The sequence below is a fragment of the Pteropus medius genome, unplaced genomic scaffold (genome assembly GCF_902729225.1).
Source record: "Pteropus medius unplaced genomic scaffold, Ma_sr-lr_union100, whole genome shotgun sequence".
In the NCBI taxonomy this organism is placed as follows: domain Eukaryota; kingdom Metazoa; phylum Chordata; class Mammalia; order Chiroptera; family Pteropodidae; genus Pteropus; species Pteropus medius.
Genome location: NW_024352148.1, coordinates 587,443 through 615,146, shown reverse-complemented (window position 1 = coordinate 615,146; position 27,704 = coordinate 587,443). Strand labels below are relative to the sequence as shown.

Sequence of the window (27,704 nt, the reverse complement as noted above, 5' to 3'; positions counted from 1 at the left end):
CTACCACTCTGCACAGTGGTGGGGTCTGAATTCTTAACAGGTACAGAGATATTACATTTAATAGATAATGTGTACATATGCATACATTTAAAGCAGCAAAATAAAGTAATTCGAGATGTCGTTTATTTAGTAAGTCAACCAGAGATATTCTGCTGTCCTTTCTTCCCCTAAACTCAATTAAATAACTGATCAGTTTTTAAAGAAAACGGCTAAGCTTCCTGCTTCCAATCTTACTCTACATGATCGATTATCTCTGTTGAGGACATTTGGACTCCTACTCATCACCAAACGTTTAAGAAACTGAAAGGAGCTGAATATTGACAAAGTAGTCGCGAGTAATAGAAAAGGAAGTGAGGCCAGACAAAGGCAGGTCAGGGGACGGCCAATCCTGCCCTGGTGCGTCGGTCACGGGCGAGGTGTCAGAGCACAGATCACGATCCGTAAGTGAACCGTACTGATTTTAGAATTCGCTTTCCCTTAATAAATTATTCAACACATATTATAATTTCTACTCTTAATCATTCCCATTTCTCAGAAAATTGGTGCAGCATCTCATTCATAGGTATTTCAACATTCACCCAACGCAGATTTTAGCACCGTTCTAAGTAGGCAGCCCTGGTTAAATCTCAAATTGAATTTTATGACAATGACACGTAACAGTGATTCTGGAACTCGGCAGTCTCCCCGAAGCTCAGCTACTCACAGCTCCCAAGGGCGTGGAGTGGGCTGGCACCCCATTCTCCCAGCCCAAGCCACCAGCACTCCGGATCTGAGGCGGCAGGCGGCCTGCCCAGCTCACGGGGCGAGTCGACGAGAGCCTGTCCCCCAGTCCACGGTTCCTCCCCTCCTCGCCGCCCCACACGGTCGTCCTCAAGGGACGAGCAAGGGCCTTTTCACTGTCAGTAACACTTGGCGAGGCAGCTGTGTCATTTAGACCAAGCAGGTTTCACTGACAAAGCCATTCGCGCTCATCTCACCTGTCCAGCTGAAGCCGAGGTGATCGGCGACACACGCCAGCCTTTCCGCCATCCAATCCCGCTCATCCTGCTGATCTACAGAAGGTCAAAAACAGAAGGGCCAGAGATTGTCTACGGTCGGAGAGGACCCACAGTGCGGTCACCCCCAGAAAGGAAGCGCTTGTCCAAATATCTGGTAACAGCACAATTTAGTGATTACATTTTAATTCATATTAAATTGTGTGTTTGCCTGATTTCTGGAATGGAATAGAGAATCTAATATGAATCATGAAAACCATCTGCTTCCATATCTCTTTAATCAAGACTAGTCACAGGACATAATCACATAAATTGCTAATTTCCAGTCACGTTGGGACTTTCCTTTTAAATTATCTGAGAGAATGCTGCCCACCAGAAAATAGTCATCTCTCTCACTAAACACCAGAGAAATCATAAACGGGATGTGGAAGTGGAGTTATCGTTCAGGACCTCCTGTCACTGTCCGTGGCAGCAGAGGTCACTTCCAGGTCACACGTGGAGGATACTGCATCACAGCCAAGATTCCCATGAGACCTAGACCCTGCATTGACCAGACCATCCTGAGTTTTTCTCAGTGTGGCCAGAAACAGCATTTGCCTTGGTCCCGGTGATGCTGGGAGGAGGAAGGGTGAGAGTGGTGGGTGGGTATGTGTGTGTGCGCGCGTATGTGTGCGTGTGCATGTGCGCGTGCGTGCGTGTGCGTGCGCATGCGCGCTGCGTTAGTGAGTATGCGTGTCTTCTGGGCGAAGTTCCTGTCTGCTTACTATGAAGTAAGCTCATATATTACTTCCACAAACTATAATTTTCCCATTTATTTTTAACCCCCATTAATTGATGATGGGCAGCACTTTAGTTCATGGTATTGTGACATTCTTTTATAACGTAAATTTAAGAATAATAGTCTTTATTGTAGAGATATTGGAAGATCAGAGACTACTTTTCAAAGCCATCTAAGGTTTCCTTTTTTTTTTTAATAATTGAGAGCCATTGTCCCCTCACAGTCAGCCTAAATCATGCCAAGTTTGAGTTCTGTTGTCTGCTGCATCTCATCAAGTGCCTTCCCCATCCATTCGTATCTACGAAAAGCACATTTTACCTGTTTGTTTGCTTAAAGTTTTACCAAGGGTATCTGAAATCCAAGCTTTGTGAATCAAGAACAGATCCACAAAATTGGAATTTCATGATACGTAAAATCTTCTTGAGCCAATGGCTTCCGAATGATTACAAAAGTAAGTGTGAGTTATTTTCAAGTGCACAAAGGCGAGAAGACAAAGCAGTGAATCTTCGTAATATGAAACCCAACCCGATATACTGGTGTGCAAAAGCAGAAGAGCTGAATCTGCGGCTAAGCCTGGCCCTCAGGACAACAAAACTCAAAGCTGGCATGGCCTCGCGTGCAGCGGGGCAGGGGCGCCGTCGCCGGCCACGGTCACGCTCCCGTGAGCATTCTCGTTATTCAATCTTGAGATTGTTTCCACAGACGAGAGTGTACAGAGAAAGCACACGACACGAAGGGCTTACACAAACACAGCGACCGGTGAAAGCATAAAGAAAACGAGACACGAATCGCTAAATAAAACAGACACACGAGAAAACCACGCCGGGCTTAGGACATGCGTGCGCAGCACAGGGACCCCGGGGGTGGCAATACCTTCAGCACGGTCATGGCCATTGTCATCAGGGATGCGCTCAATCAGAGTCTCAACGGACTCATCCCAGATGGGCCTTGTGTCAAAGATGTCCTCGGGGATTGAGTGCTCGGTCTCAACAGGTGGCAGATTCTCGGTCACCGAGACTTCCAGGGCACTACTGCTCTCCTCGTCGGACGCTACGCCCTGCTGCTCCCTCTCTGACTGTGCCAGCCTATCTGCCAGCCTGGACGCCTCATCGCTGACCTCCTCGAAGAACTCAATGGAGCCCCTGCAGAGGCCCAGGAGCCGCTCCTGCCCTCCCCAGGGGGGGCTCGTGGCCCCCGCCGGCTCCGACTCCTCCGCCCTCTCCCTGCTCTCTGCTGCTGCCTCCAGGTCACTTCTGCCGCCCCCCGCACACCTGGTCTCTGAGCCCAGGGGGCCGGCAGCAGAGTCAGACCTGCTCCTGCCGGCCACTGCTCTGCCTGGCTCGCCCTGCCCCTGAGGAGCCAGCGTCTCCTGCAGAGACGAGTCCACAGGCAAAGGCCACTGCTCGGCTACTGGGACAGGCACTTCCACGGGGACCTTCGACCCTGGTTCTGCTTCCTCCCCTTCACTGTCGTCCTCTGGGCTGGACAGAATGTCCTCAGAGAGGCCAAGCTTGTGCCCCGCAATGGGAGTGGGCCTAGTCCTCACGGGGCCCCTGGCCTTGCCCTCCGCAGAAGGCTCGCTCTCCATGGCGGCAGTAGGGATCTCAATGACCGACCTTTGCTCCTCCGGGGAAGAATCAGGAGAGCCACCGTCCTGGCCCAAAGGAGCACACCTGGAGACCGTGGGCAAGTCCACCTGAGCTTGTGCCACCGGCTCAGGGCACCAAGGGCCAGCTGTCCACTGCCCCCCGGACAGGGCGGGGGAAGTGGCCTCTGGTGTCAGCGTGTCTGCGGGGGCAGGGGTCGCTGCGTGGGCGTGAAATGGAGCGTCGGAAGCAGGGATGCCCTCCCCCTCCCTGCTCGGGCCGTCTGGGACCACGTCGGCGTCACGGTCCACTGAGTCTTTTGATTCTGCAGGTGCCAGTGGCTCAGCGGACGTCTCCAGCTGTGGGGGCTCAGCAGCAGCGTCCCCTTCTTTCCTGTCCTCAGAGAGCGCCTCTTCTTTGGATTCTCGCCCAATTTGGAAAAAGTGGAAACTTTCGTCTGCATAGGGCCTCCTGGTCATGTCAATGGCGCCACTTCGGGTCATCTCAAACAGCTTGCCCTCCTGAAAGAGGAACGGGTTCTGCTCGCTGGCCGGGGTCCCCTCCTCAGTGGGCGTCCGGGCAGGAGTGGTGTCAGGGGTCGTGCCCTGTGACTGTCTGTCTACCATCAAACCAAATATCTTCTGCTCTTCCTCCTTCACCCGGGCCTCGAAGGCTTCGTCGTCCTCACGGATTTCACTCCAGGAATCAGACTCCGCTTCGGTTTTCGTGATGATGACTCTGCTCACCTGCCCGCCGCCGACTGCTGCTGGGTCTGGCGTCGCGGGCTCCGGGGGCGCGGTGGCCCCACCTGACGGCACTTCCCACAAGGCGCTCTCCAGCGCAGGCTCTATTTCCACACTCCGGTCCCTGACATTGGATTCTTGGGGACCTGCCACCACTGCGCCTTCAACAGAGGATGTGATTGTCATAGAACACACTTCGGAGGAGTGAAAGTTTGTGTGTCTTGCGTCTGTTTGGGTTCTGCTCTCCTCACTGGAGAAAAAAGTCTGGGAAGGAACGTTTTCGTAAGGGCTTACGACCTGAGGATCACAGGCTTCTCCAGTCTCAACGGGGTCGGCCGCCAGGACGTCCGTGGACGGCCGGTCTGTTTCAGTCGTGACTGACGAGTCCTGAGTGGCGCCGCCCGCTGGTGAGCCCGCAGAGGCTTGGCCGGTCTGTGTGACCTCTCCTTCTGTAGTAGGGGGTGGAGCGGTCACGTCTCCTTCTAATTCTTTTCCCTCAGATGCTGGACAAAGAGACAGAGAGGAGAATGATGACAAGTCTTCGCTGGGGACACCGATTTGTGGAGATGCTGCTCGAGAAACAGTGAATTCTTCTCCTTCTGTGTCCCTGTCCCCCGCCTCTCTGTCCCCCGTGTCTCGGGCAGCTAACAGCGCCTCGTGGATGACCGGCTCCTCACCGCCATGGGCACCAGAGGGACTGCGGAGGCCTGGAGGGGCGTGTGTGGCCAGTCTGCGCGGAGCCCCCGCCTCACAGCCGTGGCCGATGCAGGGTTTCGGAGAGTCGGCACCTCTGTCTGCATCGTCACAGGGTGTCTCTGGGCCGTCGGCGGTGGGGACGGCGTCACGCAGCCTGTCTCCATCTCTTCCCTCGTCTGAGTCACCTGGCTCTTCCTGAGCATCTTCCTTCAGCTTGAAGGTGTACTGCTTGGGAGCCGGCCGGACGTGCACGTCTTCGGGGCTGGAACCGGAGTCCGAGCTGGACGGCCGCGGGGACGGAGGCTGCACGTGAATGACAGGCTCGGGCGCGAGGCCCGCGTCGGCGGCTCTCCTCGGCTGCGTCGGCTCTGGCTCGCTCTCCGGGGAGGGAGAAGCCGTTCTGCTCTCTGGTGTCGCCCCGCTGGGGCCGGCGCCGCCCTCCCCCGCACGCCCCGTGTGTCCTGGTTCATCGGCGTCTGCGGGGCCGTCAGTGTCCAGCTCTGGGGCCGCGCACGACTCCTCCTGCCTGGCTTCTCTTCTGCAGTCCCTTCTCTGTCTTGCTTCCTGTTCCAGCTCGTCAAAGGTTTTGATTTTGGTTACCATCTTAAACATCTCCTCTTCGGGTGTGAACCTCTTTTGCTCCCCATTTTCCAAGTCATCCTCCTCCACACACTCATGAATCACAGCCGGTTTCGGGGTGCTGGTATCTGAGGCTTTGGGCGTGACCTCGTAGCTAACTTCCTCAGAGCTGGGGGTGTCAGGGGAGAGGGGGCTCTTCCCCGAGCTCTCCACGAGAGACGTCTGCTCAAGGCTGTCATCCTCGGCACTGCCGTCTGGGTCTCGGAGCAGCCGGCAGCGCACGGAGGCCACTTCTGTCAGAAGCTCTGTCTTGGGGACGGCTGCGGGCAGTGGGGAGTGACCTAGGAGAGCAGCCTTCACCTTGGGCTCCACAGGGCTGCTTTCGAGGGAGTCACGGCAGGGGGACTCTCTCAGAGGGCTGGGCTCCAGGGAGTCCGGGGTTTTGTGTGACGAGTTGTCCTCCAGCACGGGGCTGGCCTCCAGGGAGTCCCGGTGGCTCACTGCCAGGGACTCGTCGGCCCCCGGGCTGAGGACCTCGGTGCTGGGGCGAGGGAGGGCGAGCTCCAGCCCTGGGGGGCTGCGGGGAGCTGCGGGGCGCTGGCGCTCAGCCCCAGGGCCCGTCCTGACAGCTGCCTCAGGTGGCGAGGGCTCGGGGCTGGTGGGTCCCTGAGTGTCACAGTCGGCTTGTGTCTCATGGGAGCAACCAGCGTGTGCAGGCGGGCCCTCGGTCAGCCCCGCGGGTGTTTCTGCTGCTGAGGACACAGCACCGCTGAGGCCGTTGTCTTGGGGTTCGGGGCCCATTGCTGTGGAGGGGTCCGGGGTGGCCTCCATCGGCACGCGCCGGGCCTGGGGCTCTGCGCCCTCCATGGCGGCCGCTCCTGGCTCCTCAGCGCCGTCGGGAATGCCCTTGGCCATGGAGCGTGTTCCTGAATGAGTTTCTGCTGCAGCTTCTAACACGGCAGTTTCGCTTGTCTCCCCAAGCTGCTCACGGCCTTTCTTGGGTGAGAAGGAAAGGCTCTCGGGGCTCGTCTCGGGGGTCTCCGCCAGGCCCTCATGCTTGTAGCTCTCCTCGGAGCTGACCTGAGGGGTCCCCTCCAGCAGGCTGCCACACGGAGACCCCGCCGCGCCGTCAGGCTTCAGGCTTTCACAGCTGCCATCCAGAGCCCCCCGGCAGAAGGACAGAGCCGGGGGGTGCTGCTCCATGTCGCCCAGTGGGAGGGGCGTGTCGAGGGGACTAGTGAGCACCTGGTCCAAGAGCAGCTGCGCCTTCTCTGCCTCGTCGCCCCGGCGGAACTGCTGGTACTGGTCATTGTCTTCCAGCTCCTGCTTGATGACCTCCGAGAAGTCGGTGGAGGTCCTCCTGTCGGGGCTGATCTGGAGCCCCATGTCCCCCGGCTCGCCGGCCGGCCCCTCCTCGGGCACCGGCTGAGCGGGGACAGGCATCTGGGGGCTGGCGGCCGGCTCCTGTCCTCCGGCTGCATCTTCGCGCCGACACCCGCCGGAGGAGGCACGGGCCCCCCTCCGGGGCTCCCAGGCGCCTGTGCCCGGAGGTCGCGGGCCTCGTTTGAGCGTCTGAGTCTCCGCTTTCTGTGCCTCCTTCTGGGGGGGCGTCTGCCCCTTCTCTTTTTCTGCTCGGCCTTTGCCTTTTTCCTGAGGCGGCTTTGGTTTTGCTGATTTGTGCTCGAAGAGCCCGGCCCTGTGTTTTGAGGGGTCCTGGCCTGCCTGGAACGCCTTCATCAGCTCCCGGACGGACATGCTCTCCTCAATCCGCTCTGCTCTCCAGGTGGGGGACACAGGTGCTTTTTCAGTTTTCCCGGAAGGTGACACCGAAAGGCGCTTCTCAGTTTTCCCAGGGGTGGATACAGATGGGTGCCTTTCTGTCCTTCCGGCTGGTGACACAGGCAGGCGTTTTTCTGTTCTCCCGGGGGATACCGGTGGGTGTTTCTCCATTCTTCCAGAGGGCGATACAGGTGGACGTTTGTCTGCTTTACCTGAAGGTGACACGGGGGAGTGTTTCTCGGTTTTACCTGATGAGGCCCCAGGGGAGTGTCTCTCAGTTTTTGTCGAGGGTGACACAGGGGAGTGTTTCTCGGTTTTGTCGGTCTTACTTGGTGGCGACACAGGAGGATGCCTTTCAGATTTTGCAGAGGAGGAAAGAGAAGAGTGTCTTTCTGCTCTGGAGGAGGGGGACTTCAGAGGGGGCGACGCAGCCACATGTGGCCTGTGGCTCGTCCTCCTGGGCACTTCCTCTTTGCCCTTGACTCTGACGGGCAACTTGCTCCGACCTTTCTGCTCATCTTCCACCCGCTTCTGAAGGGCCTTCACTTTGTCCTTGATGGAGCCGATGGGCGTTTCCTCCACGAGCGGCGACGTGGCCTTGCCGGCGGGAAGGGGCTCGGGCGCGAGGCGCGGGTCGCCGTCCGAGGACTCCTCTGAACCGCCTCTCTGCGGCTGGGCGGCCCCCGCGCCGGCCGGGGACCGCTCCTCTTTCTGCGTCTGCTTCTCTGTCAGTTTCCTCCTCACGGGCTTCTTGACGCCCAGGCCTGGTTTGGGCTGTGGCTGCGTTCTCTGCGGCTCATCTGGGGGGCTACCTTTCCCTTCGCTTTCGGGGCCCCTGGCCCCGGGCACGGCCGGCAGCTCCTCTCCCTGAGCAGCCGCGGGGCCCTGAAGACCCTCGGTGGGGCCGTGCGCATGCGCCGTCCGGCCCGCGGCCTCTGCGTCTGCCCTCTGCCTGGCCTCCTCTACCTCCTCATCGCTGACGATGACCCACCCGTCTCCCACTGACTCCCTCTCCGACTGGGGTCTCGGGGCCCCGCCGCCTGCCCCCGTGCAGGCTCCCCCCCTGAGGATCTCGTTCACTCGCTCTAAGTCCTCCTTGACTCTCTCAACGATTTCGAAGGGCTCCCCCGGCTCCTCCTCGGTGGCCCTCGCCAGCTCTTTCACTTTAAGGGGACCTGCCCTGTCGGACACATCTGTGGTCAAGAGGGCTGTCATCTTGATCAGGTCTTGCTTCATCTCAGAAACTTCCGAGAGCAAGTCCGGACTCGCCAGGACGGGAACGTCATTAACCAGGTGACTTTTCAGGACAGATGTTTCTGTAGATTCTGTCTCATCATCTTTGATGTGAATGAAAAACATTGAAAGTAAAATGGAAATCAAAGGAGATATTGGCAAATGTAATCAGGAGCCAAAGGACACAGTGTCTTTCCTGTCGTGCTGGGGGAACAACAGAAATGGGCAGGGGTGGCGGGTCCACGAGGTCTCAGGGGACAAAAGCAAAGCAAGGCTAACGGAATAAACTGAAAAGGAAAAATGAGCAGGAAATAACTTGCTTAATTTTCTCACTTGTAGGACATCCACACATACAACAAAGTCCTAACAAATAATCAACACACAGACACGCACACAAATCAAATCAAAACCACCAGCGATCACAGTGAAATTACACAGAGGTATCTCAAGATTGTTCAGATGTTACAGATCAATGTTGAAAGAAAAATAAACATGAGAAAAAAGGAAAAAGCATCAGACATTGCAGAACGCTCATTTCCTCTAGGAGGAAGCCAGTAGGCAGCAAACTCAGAACGACTTCTCGCGAGGTGTGTACACTTCAAACCACACAGACATCTGGGATGCAGCACGTCCCGTTCTGCCAGTGACCGTATAAGCGACTATGTGGACACGTCTGAATGAGCTGCACACCGGCATTTCCTCTAAGGAAGGGCACACCTGACAATGAACCAACGGTCTGTGCTGAGAGGCACGGTCCTTTCCTTGGAGTGCCCTCCTTGTTTGGACACGTGATGGATAGACCAAGGAGGGAAAGAAAGGAAAGAAAAACAACAAAAACCACCATAGTGATGAAACGTACACGTGAGTCCAAAGTTAAAATGTGATGCATGGCCACCGACACGGAGACAGTCACACGGACACACGCACAGTTATGTAAGCCAAGTTATTTCCATGCAAAGCAAAGGTGGAGCGAAGCCGGGAGAGGCGGCCAGCCTCGCTGAAAGGCACAAGCAGGAGTGGGGAGAGATGGGGACGGACACGTGGCCCATCACTGTGGTGAAGCGTGCACACTCGGGGCGCCCTTGGCGGGCCGTCCCCGCCAGAGGCCAGGCACGGACGCAGCCTCAAGACTGACCCCTGGAAAGACAGTGGGAGAGCATCCCTCCAACAGAGCCTCCTTCGGAGATTACTTTATACCCAGAGGAATAGCATTTAATAACTGTCTTTACACTCAAAGAAAACCAAACAGGAGTCTATGTTTGAAAATTTTAAAACATTCACAACACCTGGGAGTCGTTCAGGAGAATCCGTGGCATTACAGCAGCATCGTAGTTTTATAAGCCGTGAGCCACGTGGATGGATGAATTTTTAATCCCTGTGAGTTTGTTTCCAAGGAATGAAAAAAGGAGGACCATCTAAATAAACACAGTAGTCGTGAATGAGAAAGTGGGAGAATAAAGTAAAATCTCCTTTAAAAATGGAAATTCATGAAGGCACTGATGACATCTCGTCTTTTTAGTAAACAAAAATGCCTTCTCTTGAAAGGATCATTATTTGTTGAAGAAATATCCTCTGTGAATATCCATATGTAAAAATATACGAAAATAATTTCATCAATACAAATTTGTTCAAATAGAAACCAATTAAAAGATCCAGAATTCAAAACATTCCAGTCCTAAGTAATGATTTAACATGAGGGGAAGGGAGCTCTCAATCAAAAGCATTTTAGTAACTTAACGGTGAATTACACCGAGCGAGGACTTCGGAACTCCGGCCCTCAGGTCACTGCGCGTGGCCCCACAGCCATAGTGACGTGGCTCTCAGTTCTCTCCTCATGGGGGGTAGCACCCTGAAATACGGTGAATCAAAATAAATCTTAAAATAAATAACCATCAAAAATTAGAATTTTCTTCTAAATCACGTCGGGCATAAAATGAAAAATACAAACGAAAAAACCTGAAAGATTCAAGTTCTTCTGTACAAGAAGCCAGAATCTCCAGAAATGGGCCGACAAACAGAAACGTTAATTGAGTGTGACACGCCTCCAGTGAGTGTGACACACCTCCAATGAGTTCTAAGATAGTTCTCGTAAGGTCTGTGAAAACCAGTTCCTTCTGTAAACTTATGTTTGGGATTTGCATCATTATTTAAAATATTAGCTCTATAATACTACACTGCGTTAATTAGTAATTCCATCCAGGAGGTTTTAATTTTTGAATTCATGGCTCTTTATTTTTCACAAGAGTCCGTTTGACCTCAGCCCTCAAGAAGGCAGTCACGCTTCGCCACGGTAAGGGGTGCGGGGGGGGCGGGGCTGGCCCTCGCTGACAACTAGTGAGACAGCATCACTTTTGCAGGTGCAGCTACAAAGATTAGGAGTTCTCTGCTGAAGTCAGCGTGGGTTGATATAAAAAGTGACACTGTCGCATCAGTGTTTTTAAAAAAATGAGATGACAATGTCATGCTAACGAACGCACAGAAACGGCCGGGTGGGTGTGTAAACAACAGCGCAGCGGCAGCGCGGTTAACGGACACCAAAAGAAAGTGGATGCTCAGATGGACAGTCAGCGCATCGTACTGCTGATTAGATCACACATTAGAAATACTTGCAATTTAACTGGCCAAGCTGCTTTTCTAAATATATATTAACGATTAATAAGAACACAAAATGTAATCATAGTGGTTAGTCATGGCAACTAGCTTGCATCTTAATTCATGCTTCTCTTTATTGTAGCCAGCTTTCAAAAAAACTTAATTTTAGTTAAAATCTTACTTTTTTCTGATGTCATATCGATCTGAAAGAAAACATACATAAATTGAACAGTTACAAATAGCGTCTTGTCCCCCAGGCCCTCGTGTGCACAGTCAGCTCCCGTTCACAAGCTACACGGGGGGACACCGTGCTGGGCGAAGGACAGCATTTCTGCAGGTCTCCCCGAGTGTCTCCTCACTTCCCACCCAAACTCCGAAAACACAAATCTCCTGTCCAGACACTGGGTAGAAAGCCCTTTCTAGCACGTCATCCCTGGGGAGACAGGGTCCAGGGAGTGTCTGATGTTAGAAATATTCACTAGGGAAAAGGCCAGGAGGAGAATGAAGCAGGTATTAAACGGTAAGTGTCAACTTAGCTGAGAGAAAGAACACACAGCATGCCAAGGAGACGGTCCACAGACGTAGTAGCTTCGGTATGATTAATTATAAGCCAGACGTGCAATGTCAGAGAGTCCAGAGTGCATCGACCACTCTGAACGGTTCCTGAGAATATTCAACGGGAACCCAGGCCCCTGATGGGAAACCCGGTCTGCGTGTGGCAAGTGGGGGCGTGGCCACTGGCCCGTCGAGAAGGAGCGCAGGCACCACTGTGCACAGCGGGGCCGATCGAGTCGCCCGGCACAGGAAGGAAACAGGACGTGTGACACACAGAGGGCCTGGACACTGAGGGAGAGTGGCCGCAGTCTTATCACAGGCTGACCGTTCTCACGGTGACACCTGGCAGGACGAGTCTACACCACGGCCGGGGCGTCAGGGGATTCTCTGAACCGATCAGGACTTACATCTTAGCCGTGGCCACAAGGCTATTTATTACATTTTTCTTTATGTTTTTGCATTTCAAATCCATCAGGATAACAACTAGTATATTTAAAACATTTACATGCAGCTATAGCAATTGCATTTGTCTACCTTAGAAACAGTAGCCAATATGTTAACAGGTAAGTGTAAGGACTTCTGCAATGATTTCTTCCTTTCTAAGATAATGTTTGGGTATTTTCAGATCTTTACGAGGGAAACAAACGCTTGCTTGAACTCTGGAAGCAGGTGTCATTGAAATGGCTATTTTCAGTCAAGATAACCTCTCTAAGACTTGCCTGCTTCATCTGTGATGGAGGGCAACCCTCCACGGGTGACGAGAGACAATCGCTAAGGCACAAGGAGGGGCGGGTAGGGGCCCACCGTGTCCCCACGCCACAGTCTGCACCGTGAGGCCTCCATGGTCTGGTGGATGGACCACACACCTCTTACAGGTTGGGGCTCGGTGGTTCTCAAACATACTGGTCTTAAGACCCTTTTAAACGCCTCAAAATTATTAAGGAGCCTGAAGAACTTTTATATTTGATATGAATAAATAAATATCTGTATTACGAATTAAGCTGAGAAAATGCTGGAGCCCACGTAAACACAGGCACACATTCCAGAGTGTCTGAGTGTGATGCATCACAGGTACTGTAGCCTCCGGAAAACAGCGCTGCAGCTCAGGAGGATATGCAAGTTAAAAGGCGAATACCCTCCCAGAACTATGAAGAGTTTGACCTCCAAGCATCTCCAGACCAGCCTTGAGAACCCCGAGGTAACGGTTTACTCTGCGCTCGGTGGTAGAGACGTCTCTGCTGCCACAGAGAGACAGGTGACAGTGCGGAGGGGAACCTGGCTGCTCTGAGGTCAGGCCACAGACGGGAACACAGAGGCTCAGGGGGGTTAGGACGAAGAACAACAGTGTAACCCTCCAGAGGACACGGTGCGCCGGTGCACCTCGCTAGCATCACAGGATGACACAGCCGTGAACAAGCGACAAGGTCACAAATTACCTCTTCCTCCTGTTCTTGGTCTGACTCTGACTCCTTGTCGCCCCAGATGCCATGCAGGATGGAGAGAGAGCAGGAAGAGCAGAGAGTTTAGCAGACGAGGAAAGGTCGAGGACCCTACCCACACACATCAACGGGCGAGCCTCGGCTGGGGCGCCCACATCTCCTCACGAACCATTTACAGCGGACAGGCACAAACACTGAGGAGCGCTGACTGAAATGCAAACATCTGCAGATTCAAGCGACTCAAGAGGCGACATTATAAACATCCTAATTTCAGATGCTTGGTCACCCACAGCCTCAGAGTTTGACATTTAATGGATCTGTTGGCACACGTCTGTAGAGGTGGGGATGGTCATACCCCAGCCATTACAGAGAGTGGCTGAGAAAGCTAAGAGCCACAGAGACACGTATGGTGAGCACAGTCTCACTACACAGGCACCACTGGAGAGCTGTGTTATAACAGGGAGCTCCTGAATGCCAGAGGCCACCTGAGGTCGACAAGGCCTGGCATCTTTTCTGTCTGGCTTTGCGTAACCAGATGGAAAGCTGTCCTGGGCCATCGCAGCACTGACGACGGTCCCATCTGTCTTGACTGAGAAACGCCATGTAAAAATAGGGCATGTGCTCTCTTTACGGCACAGTGAAAGCTCACCGAAATCAAAGGCAGAGCTCGTTCACCTTCGGACAGACACTGCCTTTCATTCTCGACATGTAAGAACTTACAGCATTAAGTGTGATGCCACGAGCTTCTCTGTGTGCCTGACCTCTATACGAGAATAATGTATTAAGAAAAACTGGCTGGTGGGTATAAAGAAGTACAGGAAATGCTTTGTTCTGTGGAGCCCAGATTCAGGGTTTTGAATCTATTTCTACTCCAGAGCTCACCTGCCATTACTCGACCCGCCCCCCCGCCCCCGCCGCCACCGCTGCCGCCGCCCCAGTCTCTGATAATGATACCGACAAGGGGTGCGACCCCCACAGGCCGCGTGTGGGAGCTTCCCATCTAAAACGGATACTGGTTCAAACTTCTTTTTTAAAAAAAGAAGTTATTCCCAACATTTAATCCATGCAGTCGTCTTCTTTGATTTGACCGGAGTCATCGAGAGGAGGTCTCCACACCCCAGAGCGACCGCAGAGCGACCGCAGAGCAGGAGGTCTGCACGGGCTCTGGGTCACCATGAGTGACGTTCTCCTTTTCAAGAATGTTTCCCATCTGCGCCTTGTAACAAGGGAGCATTTTCTATACTAATCATGTTAATGGTTAAAAAATTAATTCGATCTTCCTGAAATACTCTAGGTTTTAAGATGAACAGGTAATTATTTTAGCAACTTAAAATATGAAGTTGCTCTGAATTTAATAATTAGAGCCCACCTATAAGCTGGTCGTAAACAGAAGCTAATGAGCTCAGAACATTTTGGCACCAAAGGTACCAATATGGTCCTAGGAAAGCACATAAAAACAATAACGAAGACCAAGCCATTAATTCCATTTTTAAAAATTAATCCAAAAAGTTAAATCTTAAAAACAAATTTTCTCTCTTCTATATCCAATATGTATCTATAGAAAATTTCCATCAAAGTAAATTTAATGCAAAGTAACACAGAGCTACTTTATTCCTCAATTGGAAAATAACGAGTTTGACAGGATCAGAAATGACGGTCACATGTGTCTCTGTATCTCTGCTTTTACGCTGTAAAGGACTTGAAGGTCAGACCCTACACTGCCCAGACTGCAGTGCGGCGGACTTGACCTTACCTTTATGTAAAGTGGCAGGGTGATGTTTAAGTTGCAGATCGCTTGATGCACCAGGCCTCTGGTGGATTTGGGCTCCTTCATGAATGACAGTCGTCCGCAAGGTTCCTGAGTCGTGTCACGTACCTTGAACGAGAAAGGCATACGTGCTTCACTCATATGTGATGCATACTGTTTCTTTTAAGTAGGTTGTTCTCAAAAGAATCAGGGCAGAATAAATTTCATTTGAGAATGCTAAACAAAGATTTTGAGGGTGCTCCTTTTTCCTTTTCCTATTATCACTTAAAATTACTTTTAAAAAAAAGCATTCCGCTTTTTAAAGAAATTGTGTCTATGGCCATGCCACCTAGAACACGCCCGATCTCATCGGATCTCGGAAGCTAAGCAGGGTCGCGCCTGGTTAGTACTCGGGTGGGAGACCACTTAGGAATATCAGGTGCTGTAGGTGTTAAAAAAAAAAAAGAAAGAAAAAAAAATATTTAAAAAAATAATAAAAAAATAAAGAAATTGTGGTGAAATATACATAAATTTACCATGTCCATTTTTACACTTAACATTTTTAAGTGTGCAATTCAGTAGCATCAAGCACATTCACAAAGCTGTGCAGTTATCACTACTATGCAGAATTTCTTATCATCCCAAACAGAAGCTCTGTCCCCACTAACCAATAACTCTCTGTCTTGTCTTCCTCCAGCTCCCAGTAACCTTGATTCGACCTTCTGCTCTACACACTTGCCTCCTCCGGGTGCCTTGTATAGTTAGTTACACAGTACTGTCCTTTTGTATCTGGCTAATCCCGTATGTACAGGCCACCCCGTCTTTCAAGAAACATCTGTGTCAGTCCCTGGCCTGTTTTTTAAGTGGGCTGTTTTACAGGACGGCTCTTGCACGTCAGTGGCATGAGGCGCTAGCTTAATTACATAGCTGTTTGTTACTCAGCAGTCACCGCTGAGGCGTGGTGAGGTTTCGGGACCCGCCTTTCACCAGGCCACGGCTCAGGGAGAGCCTCAACAGAGGTCTTGGGGGAAATGTAACAGATCTAAAAAAATTACAAGAGGTTCAGCGACACACGTTGGGGAAATCACGGGAGGTGAAGTTAGCAGAGGAGGCACTGACTGATGGTGCACCGCCTGGGACCAGCCGTCTGCAGCTGGACCGGTACCAGCTGATGGAGCCCGGCCCCGACCCTGCGAGGCCTCCAGGAGAGTGAGGACACTGCGAGAAGCGGAGAAAAGCCAGCGGCTTGAGAAATGGAGCAGAACGGAATTATCGCTTGCTTTTTATGTCACAAATTTCTCATTCATGTATCTTTGTCCCTCCCCTCCTTAGAACCAGAATCTAGAGTGAAACTTGGATATGTCACTGCCAAACTCCTAACTTAAAGTTCCTAAACAGAGACAACAAATTCATGGTGCACCGAAGTGTCCCCACAAACATCTGTTGAGTGAATTTATGAAAGTATATCCAGTCTATAGCTCTGTCTGGGATAATCTCTTATTAGAGTGAGATGCTGGGTCTTTTGAGAGCTTTTGTTACAAAAAGTTGTCACTTAGAACTCTTGTTCTGCACATGTGTGAAATTCATATTGTTACAACTCAAGCACAAATGTTTACAAGAAATGTTAATATAGTGAAGAAAAGAGAGAGACTTCCTGTAAAATGTGGGAAAAAACAGCCAGTTTTTCTAATTAATGAATTAACTATTTGTCCTTATTCTTAGTCTTTAAACATAGCCTATAAATAAAAACTAAAGTTGAACTTGAACTTCAAAAATAAAAAATTGTTAGTTTTCTAAGACTATAACATTTTATAGACGTGAGGTTTTAAGAAAATCACTGGAAATGACTGAAACGCAAATACTCTCCTACTAAAGAAAGTCACGTTCTTACTTGATCTTGAATAAAACGTATTCCATGTAGGTATTACCTTGACAAAGAGAGGAAGTCTGTTTTCTTTAAAGGCAAAAAAACTGAATATGTGATGTTGGCCACTCTTGGTTAAAGGCACCAAGTTGCCAAAACAATCGACATAGATGGGTTTTCCTTCTAACACCTGGTAGGAACAGAGGAAAATAACAGAATATAACAGCTGCAATGATTACCTCTTTACATAAAGCAGCGGTAGTACCGCTCAGCACGTTAAAACCTACACACAACACACTGTAACTTGCTGACATTTTGCCTCACCTGTGACAAAGCATGGACCAGCGCCCCCTCTTCCCGCTCATAATGGGAGCCTTCAAGTGCTTGGTGACATTTAATGCCAATGTTCTAATTTCTAACGTTGTATCGTGTTACCCCCCAAAAACCAATATAGTTTTCAATCCTAAGTTGAAATTCCTGATTGGGTAAATTTTGCTAGCACAGGGAGTCAGGTTTCTCAGCTGTGATAGCCAAAGGCCCACACTGATGAGAAGGTCTGAAATAAGACGAAATACTGCATGCAGGAAAGCCCTGAACAGCATACGCTCACATTTACACAAAGGTCATACTTCCCGACTGTTTCCTAACTGCTAAAAATTAGTAAGAACAGCCAGGAAAAGTAAAAACATCTCAACTGCTACAGTCACTTATGTACTTTGTCATAAATCATAACTTTTTCCAAGATAATATTTAAGTCTTTTACCTCCTCACATAGACTGACTAGCCCAACAGGATAGGTCCAAATTGGCTAAAAAAAGGCTGATTTTGGACCTTCGCCCTCTAACAGATCAAGATATGGACTGGTCTTATTTCATTTATGGCTCTATTTATTGAATACTCCTGTGACCATCATCTGTTAATAAAGTGGGAACAACACGTGCCAACATCGGTTGTGTTTTAAACACGAACCTCCACGTCCCGGCTTCTGGCCACCTCCGCGAAGTTTTCTTGCTGTTCCAAGGTCTTGTCCACCTTATCGTCGGTCATGCAGAAGCATCTCAGCCTGGCCTCGATGGGGTCGTGTGACTTGGCAAACACTACAAATTTGGCCATGTACGGTACACATATGATTTCTCTATACACTTGTGATGCAAACGCAACGGACTCCTGGATTTGTCGACAGTCTATCAGCCAGAACCTGTAAAAGCAAGTAAGGGCGGTTCTCTAAGATTGCAAGCACACTGGGTGAGAAGAAACGGTTCCTTCGATGTGGTCAAAACGGCCAATAAATGCTTCTTGTAAAAAGAAGGAAGCGAGACAGGGAGCCGGGGAGAGAAAGCGAAAGGGAAGGGAGAGACGGACGGGAGAGGGGGAGGGGCGGCAGGGGGCGGCAGCGAGGCGCGGGGCGGGAGGCCGCGTGAGGAAGACCAGCCACCAAACACCGCTTGTCGCGGTCCTCCTTGGAAACGCTTCCGGGTATCCAGACCCCCCGGACGCCCCCGCGAGGCTGCGCGCGCGTCTGCCCGCCGCAGAGGCCTGGTCCAGACGCAACGCCCAGCAGCTCTCCGGAGTTCCCGTCTTCCTCGAGGCCCTTCCGGGTCTGCACTTCGCTTCCTGACACGCTTTTCAAAAAACTCCACCCTGCTTTTCCTCATCTCATCGTTCTTTTCCAGCGATCTCTCTAGTCTTGAAGGTCAGATCCATCCAACCATTTTTAAAAATCCGCTTTTGCTCCAGAACCCGTGAATACCGCGGAACAGAATCCCCAGACGAAATGACTGGCTTTGCGGCCAGAGTGTGATTTCCGGCCTCGCCGAGCCTGTCACAGTGCTCGGCAGCTTCTCCCCCCGTATCACGTTACAGGGTAACGTCTGCTAAGTCCTTAAGACGCTCCCGGGCCCCTCGTCTCAGGCCCTAGGAAGGAGGACTCCGCTGAGAGAGTCGAGGCCACCGAGGGACGCTCTCAGTCTGCTGTTTAGACTCCCGCAAAGGTTTATTCCGTTGCCACGTGCTCTGAAACCTCCCTCCTCGAAATGACCAACCCTCCTTCTCTGGATTCGCTTTCCATAGCTTTTCACCGTTCCTGAGACTCCCTCATCCTCTCAGCCTCTCTTTTCGAGTTCCCAATCGAGCTCTCTCTATCGGCTTTGGTAAAATATAGGTGGCACGAAATGTACCATTGTAACCGTTTAAAGTGTACAATTCATTGGCATTAAGCGCCTTTACAGTCTCATGCAGCCATCTCGATCTCCAGAACCTTTTTATCATCCCAAACAGCGACAGTGGCGTCCCATCCCACGCCCCCGCCCCCACCCCCGGCGACCTCCACTCTCCTTCCTGCCTCTGCGAACCTGCCCTCTCCCGGAACCTCGCACGAGTGGGATCAGGCGACCTTTGCCCTTCGCGTGTGGCTACTTCACGCAACACAGCGTTCTCGAGGTTCGGTGTCATCCCTGGCCCTGGGAGACAGGCGGTATCACCCTCCTCTTTATTCTGACTCGACTGTATTTTACCCCCCGTTTCTTCCAGTGCCGAGAGCTCAGCTGCTAATAGGTGACACTGCCTCGTGGCTCCCGGCTCGCCCGCCAACGCCACGGCACCAGCCCCGGACCCCGGCGTCCCGTCTCTGTGTCTCCGCTCACATGCCCCTCCGTCCCGCCCCGAGGGGCACACCTCCTGACTCCCTTCGGCACGCTGGTGGACCTCTGCCCGCAGGGAACACCGCTGGCTGGAACCAGCAGCACGGCCCCTCCGGCCTCCTCGCCCCGCACCGCTGCTGAGCTGTGCGTGCATTTCCACCTCCTCGGTCAGTGTCAGTTTTGTCATCTGTAAAGTGGACACGATTCCTCTTGCCCTAGTTAGGTTGCAAAGTCGTCGTAACAAAATTAAATGGAGAAGTGCTTAGCGATCCATGATTAATCCACTTGTTAACTCACAATAACTGAGTCGCTTCGTGCATATGGAATAAGACTAGATGCTGTCAATGTTCTGAAGATGCGTGACACACCAATGAGTAACGTGTAAACGTGTTGCGATGCACAGGTCATGGGACCCTCAAACCAGTACACAAACTGCAGTGGGTTCGGGGCTTTGTTACCCAGGCTACGTTGCTGGCGGCAGAGAGTATGTCGCCCCCAAGGCCTCCGGGACTGGAAGCATCGCGGTCCCAGGTGAGGGCCACACTGGCGAGGCTGAGGGCCACTTGCTCCCCTCCACTCTGATCTGACTGGCTGGACTTCGTGACTGTACCATCGCAATTACATTTGCTGGCTGGTCCAGTTTCAAATACCAAAGTAAATGCAGACCACATTTCAAACCAAACCCCAAAGTTCACTTTTAAAGAAAGCAAGAAAGAAAACAGAGATGTGGTGGGCTCCCCGAGCCGCAGGGCGTACCTGGCGGACACGTTGGTCGTGAAGGAAACGCATTCGCTGACAAACGTCAGCGGCGTCGTTCCTGTGATGTCCTCCCACTGAGCAGGGGTGGTTCCACCTGAAACGCGATTGTGGACAAAAGTTAGATGAAACTGCAGAATCTGGATTACGAAATAAAGGCTATGGTTCTGGCTATGCTCACCAGTGTCACCCCATCCGCCCCTCACAATAATGCACGGGCAACAAAATGACTGAAACCAACGTGCTAAAAACTGACACGGTGAGAACAGCGGACACCGCTTTTCGAGGAACCGAATTTAAGGGAGGTCATTTGAATAATTGCTTCAAATTATTAGGTGTGCTATTCTCGGTCTGACATTCTGAGGCTTTTATGGTAATTGCTAGGCTCTAAAGCCTGGCAGTTTGCATTGTACGTAGCTGATGATTTGAATAGATCCTCTGACCCAGTAAGGAGCTGAATGCTTTGTTAAAATCATAAAAAATCCAGGTATTTGGTTTCTGAACTTCATATTTTATATAATTATTTTCATGAAATAAAATTGTCTGTCAATTTTCAATTAAAAGTTGGCTGAAAAAATGCTTGGAAAATACTAAGAGTTCAATGAACACTGCAGGCAATGGACGAATGGACCAATGCTCCCGGCGAGCCTCTGTGGGTGAGAAAACCGCCAGGGAGGCCAACGCCCACTTCCCTTCCCACTGGGCAGAGGTGAAGGTAAAGCGGTCTCCGAGCGCTGCAGGGGGAAAACGGGCTTAAGGTGAAGAAAAACTGTGACTGGAGTTTCTTAGAGAAGGGGTGCGTTATCAAGGAAGGTCGCGGACACATATTCTCTCAGCCTCCAAGTACAAATCCTCAGCAGACAGGACAGAGTGAGACACAAATATCCAAACACCCAGGGCGACATACTTTCAAATTAACAAATACATCTAAGAAATGCTTTGGTACAAACACATCTGAGGACACAGGGTGGGAAGGACTAGATTAGATGGCGTCTAGGCCCCCGCGGTACCTGCACTGAATCATGACAAGGACAGGGTGCGCCTACACATTTTCAACCTTATGTCACTTTCGCACCTTTATGTTGCATGTGACAGAAGGTTAATTACACGTGGACTCAAAAGTTTTGGGAAGACACCCAGGAATGCTAATAACCAGAAGTCAGTGACTGAGAGATCACGAGTGAAGCGTACGCATCCCCCCCACGCTCATTTTAGCCCATGTATTTGAAAATTTTGCATGTTATTAAACTTACGGGGCAAAGTCTCAATGGTTTGTATCATAAGTATAGACAAAACATTCTTAAGAAGGGAGAATCAAAGAGAGAACAAAATGAGGGTGACCATGCCTGCCAGGATGAAGGAGAGATTCGGAACAACACGTGAACGAGCAGGGGTGGCTGTCACCCCTACCGAGAACAGCACCAGTGCCACAGAGCCCCGCTGCACAGGGGGCTGCCAGCCCGAGGCGGCCGGTGGGCTGCCTCGCCCGCCACCCGCTACTGGGCACACAGCTGGTGCTCCGGGAGTCTGGTAGTGGACTCAGCTATTACAACCTCCGACGGAACGGACCAAAATTCATTAATCATTAAAAATCTATGCTTTGTTTTCCCAACGTTATTTCAACAGATCGATGGCCAACACATAACAAATTCCTAGACAGAAAAGTGAGGTTTGAACTCTTGGATCTAATTATTCAAGAGGATGCTTTCTCCATAGACATCAGATGACGTCTTCGGGGGAGGCCCAGAGGTGCACAGGATTGGCTTTAAAGCCCTGCTCTGCAAATACTTACATTAAACCGCCAGCTAGTCAAAGGACCCTCACAGCCTTGGTTTCCCTTCAGCAATGGGGTAAAGCCTCCTCGCGGGGTGCCCGCAGCCTCTCAAGCTGGCACACCGCCTCTCTCCGTACGTGCCAGTTCGTGTCCTTTAACCCCTGGGGCCCTCGTTAGTTAGGGTGCTTTCCTGAACTGACGCGTGTAACGGAGCAGGTGTCTCCTGACCGCTTCACAGGACCTAAGCTCCCTTCAGAACCTTCTGCTCGTGCCCTCACGTGACTCACCGGTTATGCTGCACAGCAGTCTCAGGGTTGGTGCGTCTCCCCCAAAACCATTCAGCGTGACGTCACTGGCAGCCTTGGGGACAGGGATGGTCATGGTGATTGGCTTGTGGAATTTCCGTCTTCTAGGTTCCAAAGTGACTATGGGGCTGAAGGTCGCTTTGCTGCCGAGGACCTTCCTGACCAGCTCACTGTGCGTGGGCTGAGCCTGTGCAGAGAACAGAGTCACCATCACCTCACCGCTTTGCGTCTCCCTAGCCAGTCCGGTGGCTTCTCAAGCGGACCTGGGAGCTGGCACTGTCACCAGCCCTCCGTCAGGCTCCGCGAGATCCACGCTTCGAGCGCCCCTGCCCCCCAGCAGTGCCAACCCCGCACCTGACAGCTGGTCCCTCCGCTGCCCGCCCACCTGCGGCGTACCTGCAGGCCCACGCGGATCCGCTTGGTCAGCGCGCCCTCGGGGAACACGGCCTGCACCTGCGGCACGACCGTGCTGCTCAGCACACCGCCCTCGGGCCCAATCAGGTGGCTGTCCTGCTTGACCCGCGACACCACGGCGAAGTATTGCGGGAAGTCGCGAGTGACGATGCGGCAGATGCGCTTCCGGTCCAGGTCCTCGGCGCTGTCCAGCACTGCGGGCAACACAGGTGACCTCGCACCTCGATGGCCAGCGGCCAACCCGCCCTGCAAGCCCCGCCCATGGCCAGGCCCCGCCCCGGCAGCGGCCGCCCCTCCCATTTCAGCACCGAAAGGAGAAGCAAAGCTAGCCTAGACCACCGATGCCCGCGGCCCTAGGACCCCGGCTCCTGTCTGAGTTGCTCCGCGGGACAGGGCTTTCCCTCCTCCGCACTGAAGGAAACCGCATCTGGGTGCAGACGCCGTGTTTCCCCGCAGCCTGGGAAAGGGGGTTCCAGGGCAAAGCTGGAACGAAATCAACCTGCTGGGTCCTTGGTTCATGAGATGGACAGCGAATTGTTCACAGATGCCTTTTCTTTGCAGATCCCAAAGTTAGCTCAAAAACTAGTTACAGTGGTTTTAAGGAGTGCTGGGACCCTTTCAGTTCTCAAGGGCATAGAGCAGGCATGAAACCTGTCTTGCGAGGGTAAGGATGTGTTCATGTGTTTACTCCAGGGGGTGACTGTGTCTCAGTCATTGTGGATATAAAAAAAACGAGCAAGGTGATGAAATCAGGGTTTCGACAGTGCCCCGAAACCACTAATTTACCAAACATTCCTCTAACATCAGGAGGATGAGACTGTGGGCTTTTTATAAGTTGCGTTGGTGCAGATGTATAGTACAAGACAAAAAAATCAGACTGCTTTAGAAAGTAGAAAATTTGAACTAAGTGGATCACCAAATTCTAAGGGATTATGGGAAGTTGCTCATTTTCAGAAATCACTCACAACTCACTACTGAGGCAGGAAGGGCAACTAGGTCCTCTGGCCAGAGCGGACATGCAGGGCAGAAGCAGACGCCCCGGGCCCTGACCGCAGATGGCCGAAGCCGGGCGCGCTGGCCCACACCACGCACACTACACAGGGGCGCACTTCCAACACAGCGCACAAAAGCGCGCAGGTCGATCCCTCCAGAACGAGCTTCCCACACGTGTTGAGAGCTGCAAGGGGGTGCCCATCCGAGGACAAGACACCCATGCGCACAGCAGGGTCAGCGGCCGGTCGAGCTCAATGGGGGCGACACATCTGGTTCCAAGAAGGAGCCACAGCTACACGTGGCCTCGAATGTGATGGCCCTGGCCTTTCCCACCTCGCTCAGGAGATAATGACCTACGATTTATCTCCCGTCCGCCCCTTGGAGGGGTGGGCCTGGCCCCTCACCTCGCTAAGCCTGGGCGGGCTGCGGAGGCCATTAAGGCAGCTGCCGTGACGGTCCATCCACGACCTGGGAGCGCACCCGATGTGGCTGCCAGGCATCTTGCCAGCAGCAGCTACACGACTGAGCGTCCAGCCCGGCACAGGATTCGCTGTGCCCTTGGCACTCGGAGCACTGGCCTGTCTGCGTAGTTACCGAAGGCGGAACACGTCTCCTGCTTTGAGCTCTGGGACTGTGTCTCTGTGATCCCGAGGGGCCCAAGACGACCCACTCCCTCTGCCCAAGCTGAGGTGTTTCAACCTGCGGCCATGGCCGGGCAGGCCTGGGACGGAGCGAGCACAGCCCGCGTGCGCATGCAATTCAGCACTGGGTAATTCCCTCTTCCAATTGTGTGCCCAAATCTGAGTGAACTTAATTGTTCTGTCTCCTTAATAACAGAAAAGGGAAAGAAATCTTATTCTATGGTGCACTGGTTATGGGCATATGCAAGTTTTCCAGTAGCGAAGCTTAGCACTTTTTCCAGTGTCCTGAATATCCCAACTTTCAAGTGAGGCATTTTTAACCTTTTCCCATTTGCCTTGAGAATACCTGCGGCGCCTGCAGCTGCTGAGTTTACCTCAAGATAACTCGCAGATCACAGTCCTAACCTCATCCCCAAAGTTTGCCATGAAATAGCTTGCTTTAGTTATTATTTTCGCATCATTCTAGTATATGGCCAGTCTTCGGAAATAAATGACATGATTCTACTTATAGCATTGTTTTTAGTAGGTGAGTTGCTGAAAATGCCAAATCCTACAAAATGTAGCATTCCTATGCGTGATGTTAAATGAATACTGGCAGTGAGCCGCACCCTTTTTTTACAAACGGGAAAAAGGTTAAAAATCATGGAGTTCTTATCCAGCATCAGCTCATTTTGCTACGGAACAGCAGCCTTCCTTCTGTCCGGTGCTTTAAGCCTGAAACAGTTTACAGTGAAGTTGGAATGTGCTGTTGTCCCCTAACACGCTGAGATGTTACCACTTAAAGGATCTGGTCTTTGGTTTCCTGAACGTAATGGCAGAAGCGAGACCAGGCAGATGGAACGTGCCTCCCTACCCGATCAGCACTGGAACGTTCCGGAACACTTGCTATGCCCAAACGACATGCGTGCCACGCGCCGCTGCTCCCCAGGCCGTGGAGAAGACGCGCCTCCCCGCCCGGCCCGCCCTGCCCCCCACCGCTGCGAGGTACCTTCGTCCACGCCGTTGAGGACCTCGTTCAGCTCGTCCTCGGTGCAGTCGCAGAGGTGCTCCTTCCAGCTGTCCCCGTTCTCACTGCGCAGCACCACCAGCTCCCGCTCCTTCCCCCGAAGCGCAGCGAAGTGTGGGATCTCCACGATCACGGGCCTGGCACGGCAAGGCATGACGCTCAGCGCGGGCGGGCGCTACCAGCGGCGAGACTAGCACCTTGACTGCTGCACGGTAACCTGGGGTTCTCCTCTGGGGACAGGGACAGAGCGGGCCGCCCTCGAAGCCCGTCAGCTGGGGGACGCTGGCACAGCACCTCGGGGCACTGGTCCTCAGGGACATGCCGCTACCTCAAGCCCCCTGGTATTTCCCTGGGAGTGCATGTGGCATTCTGGAACTTCTCCTTTGATAAACGTAACATGACACATTTAACCAAAAGAAACGTGCATGCATGTTTGCGACGTGGGCCCGTCTCCTAAGGCGTGTTTCTACGAGGTGCAAAATGACAAAATGGTGTGAGAAGAACATGGCCCGTGCGCTGCGTGGTTTGAGGTGCCGTGAATGAGGAGGCGTCACGGAGCTGGCGACTTGGGGACTAGAGAGCCGTGGCCCCGTGGTCTGCTCAGACGTCCCTCGTTCAGGCAAGTGACAGGCATGAGCGCCAGGCCGCAGCCCCACCCATGCCTGCCGGACTCGCCCAGAGCATGCACCGCCCTGCTCATCCGGGCTCGCATTCGCTCTCAAGTTCACAGAGGCTTTTGACGTTTCAGCCCCGGTTGCTTTGATACAGACCCCAAACTGATCATAACAACATCGTAACTAGCAAATAGAACAACTAGGCGGATCTCATGCTTTAAACAAAAATGAAGGTCACAGCACTTTAAGGGAAAAGATATAAAAACATCACTCGAAAACAAAGGTCACATAGCACAAGGGTCAGAAATGGCCCACTAAAGACAGGGTATACAGAATTTAAATCATAGAGGGACATGTCATGGGCACGATGACAAAAAGAGAAATCAAAGTGCAGAAGGAGAAGAATGGGGGCCAGCAGCCATCAATTTGTGTAAGTCACTCCTACCCAAGGAATTTGGTTCCAGGAGGCCCCAGCTGAAGGATGCGGCTGACCAAGCTCTCTCCCTCATTAAGTGGGGGAGGGGCCGTTGGCAGGTGAAGTTTACTGAGTACATCCAAAGCAGCAGTGAAAGAAAGAACACAAGTGAGCTTCAGGTGTGGTTTCCACTGGACCCCAGGGTCACCCGCTGGCCAACAGGGTGCCGTGTGGTTGGGTTCTGCCCCCTCCACTGGTCACAGAGAGCAAGGAGCCGAGACCCAGAGAGCTGGGTGGAGGCGTGGGGGGAGGGAGCACGTGGGGGTCGGGTCTGTCTCTAGCTAGGTCCCCGCCAGGGCGCGCGCCGAAGAGGAGGGCGTGTACTCCCCGGGAAAGACAGGGCCGTCGGGAATATGATGGAAACTCCGACGTGGCACGGAGGCCAGGCGTTTCCATGGATATTCCCCACCGGTCTGACGGTGTTCAGGACGCCTGCACAAGCGGGCAGGAGGGAGGGAAGACGGCCTGGGACAGACTGGGACAGGAGCCTTGGATGGGAGCCGTGTGGCATTCTCCGATGCCACCCAGAGCTCCACAGGCCAGAGGCTGAGGGAGGACACGTGAGGTGCTTCCAGAACTGGAACTGCAGACACACCCCTTTCTAGGGCACACGTAATTTGCAGCAGCCTGTGAATAGTTTGCTCCAAATTACAGGCTGCAGAACGTCTCCTGAGTTCTAGAGCGAGAACCGCCGCCCGCCCCGACCAGCAAGACACAACAGTACGGTTCTCTCGTCTCTGAGCACCAAAGCTATGACGAGACTTAAATGCAATTGATTTGTTTCAAAATATTTTGAAACTTGTTCCCCTCCAAAACTTCATCCTTTTGTCAGTTTTTAGCGGAAGCCATTCATCTCTCGGCATTCTGGAATACCACTTAATACAACACAGCCGTACAAACGGAAGGAAGAAGAAATGCTAATTCCTGCTCAGAACTGCTCAAATGAGTATGGCAGAAGTCTGTCTTGATTTTGTCTTCTTCACAAAAACTGAGACTAAGTAGACTGCCACTGTAAGTCTTCAGACTCAAGGTAGCAATTTGAGATCAGAAAAGACAAATTACATCGACTAAATTTGTGGATATTCTATAAAGGTACCACCGCTTTCCAAAGTGAAGATGATGATTCTATTTCATAACTATGTAAAGCTTTAAATTTGTTTGGAATAAATCAGTATTTCTTTCTTTATAACTTTACCACTTAAGTCTCAGAGGAACAAAATAATACCTACCATCAGCTATAATGGAATTATTCACACTGGGAGTCCAGCAGCTGCCCTCACACCCAAAGAAAAAGAAGAACTAAGCTGCACGAACTCATTCACGCCTTAAAATCAGAGGCATGTAGTGGGGTCAAGCACCAAGGTGCTACTTCCAACTTTTAAGTCATCTCTTAAGGCCAAGCTCCCTCCCAAATGTCCGACACACGTTTCCCACGCCACCTAGCAGTGTCCCGGAGAGGACACAGCTTGCTGGCGCCCAGGCGGGAGGCGCATCGGAAACC

General features: G+C 52.2%; 1 protein-coding gene and 1 pseudogene across 12 annotated transcripts in view; one reads left to right on the top strand and one right to left on the bottom strand.

Moving 5' to 3' along the window:
• The window catches only part of ANK2 (ankyrin 2), a 281,232-nt gene that overhangs the window by 16,204 nt on the left and 237,324 nt on the right, over positions 1-27,704 (bottom strand). For 5 of the 12 annotated variants that reach the window (XM_039846891.1, XM_039846890.1, XM_039846888.1 and 2 more), the window contains 11 exons: positions 25,097-25,251; positions 22,457-22,668; positions 22,043-22,247; positions 19,982-20,078; positions 17,556-17,784; positions 16,651-16,776; positions 14,729-14,851; positions 12,973-13,005; positions 11,163-11,184; positions 2,647-8,493; positions 978-1,052 (listed from right to left, as the gene is read on the bottom strand). In XM_039846891.1, the coding sequence (XP_039702825.1) occupies positions 978-1,052; positions 2,647-8,493; positions 11,163-11,184; positions 12,973-13,005; positions 14,729-14,851; positions 16,651-16,776; positions 17,556-17,784; positions 19,982-20,078; positions 22,043-22,247; positions 22,457-22,668; positions 25,097-25,251 (7,124 nt within the window). Of the gene's footprint in view, positions 1-977; positions 1,053-2,646; positions 8,494-11,162; positions 11,185-12,972; positions 13,006-14,728; positions 14,852-16,650; positions 16,777-17,555; positions 17,785-19,981; positions 20,079-22,042; positions 22,248-22,456; positions 22,669-25,096; positions 25,252-26,173; positions 26,273-27,704 lie in introns of all 12 variants that reach the window. The other 7 variants (XM_039846895.1, XM_039846893.1, XM_039846894.1 and 4 more) reach the window with 4 other exon arrangements.
• On the top strand, positions 15,055-15,173 carry LOC120589359 (uncharacterized; annotated as a pseudogene).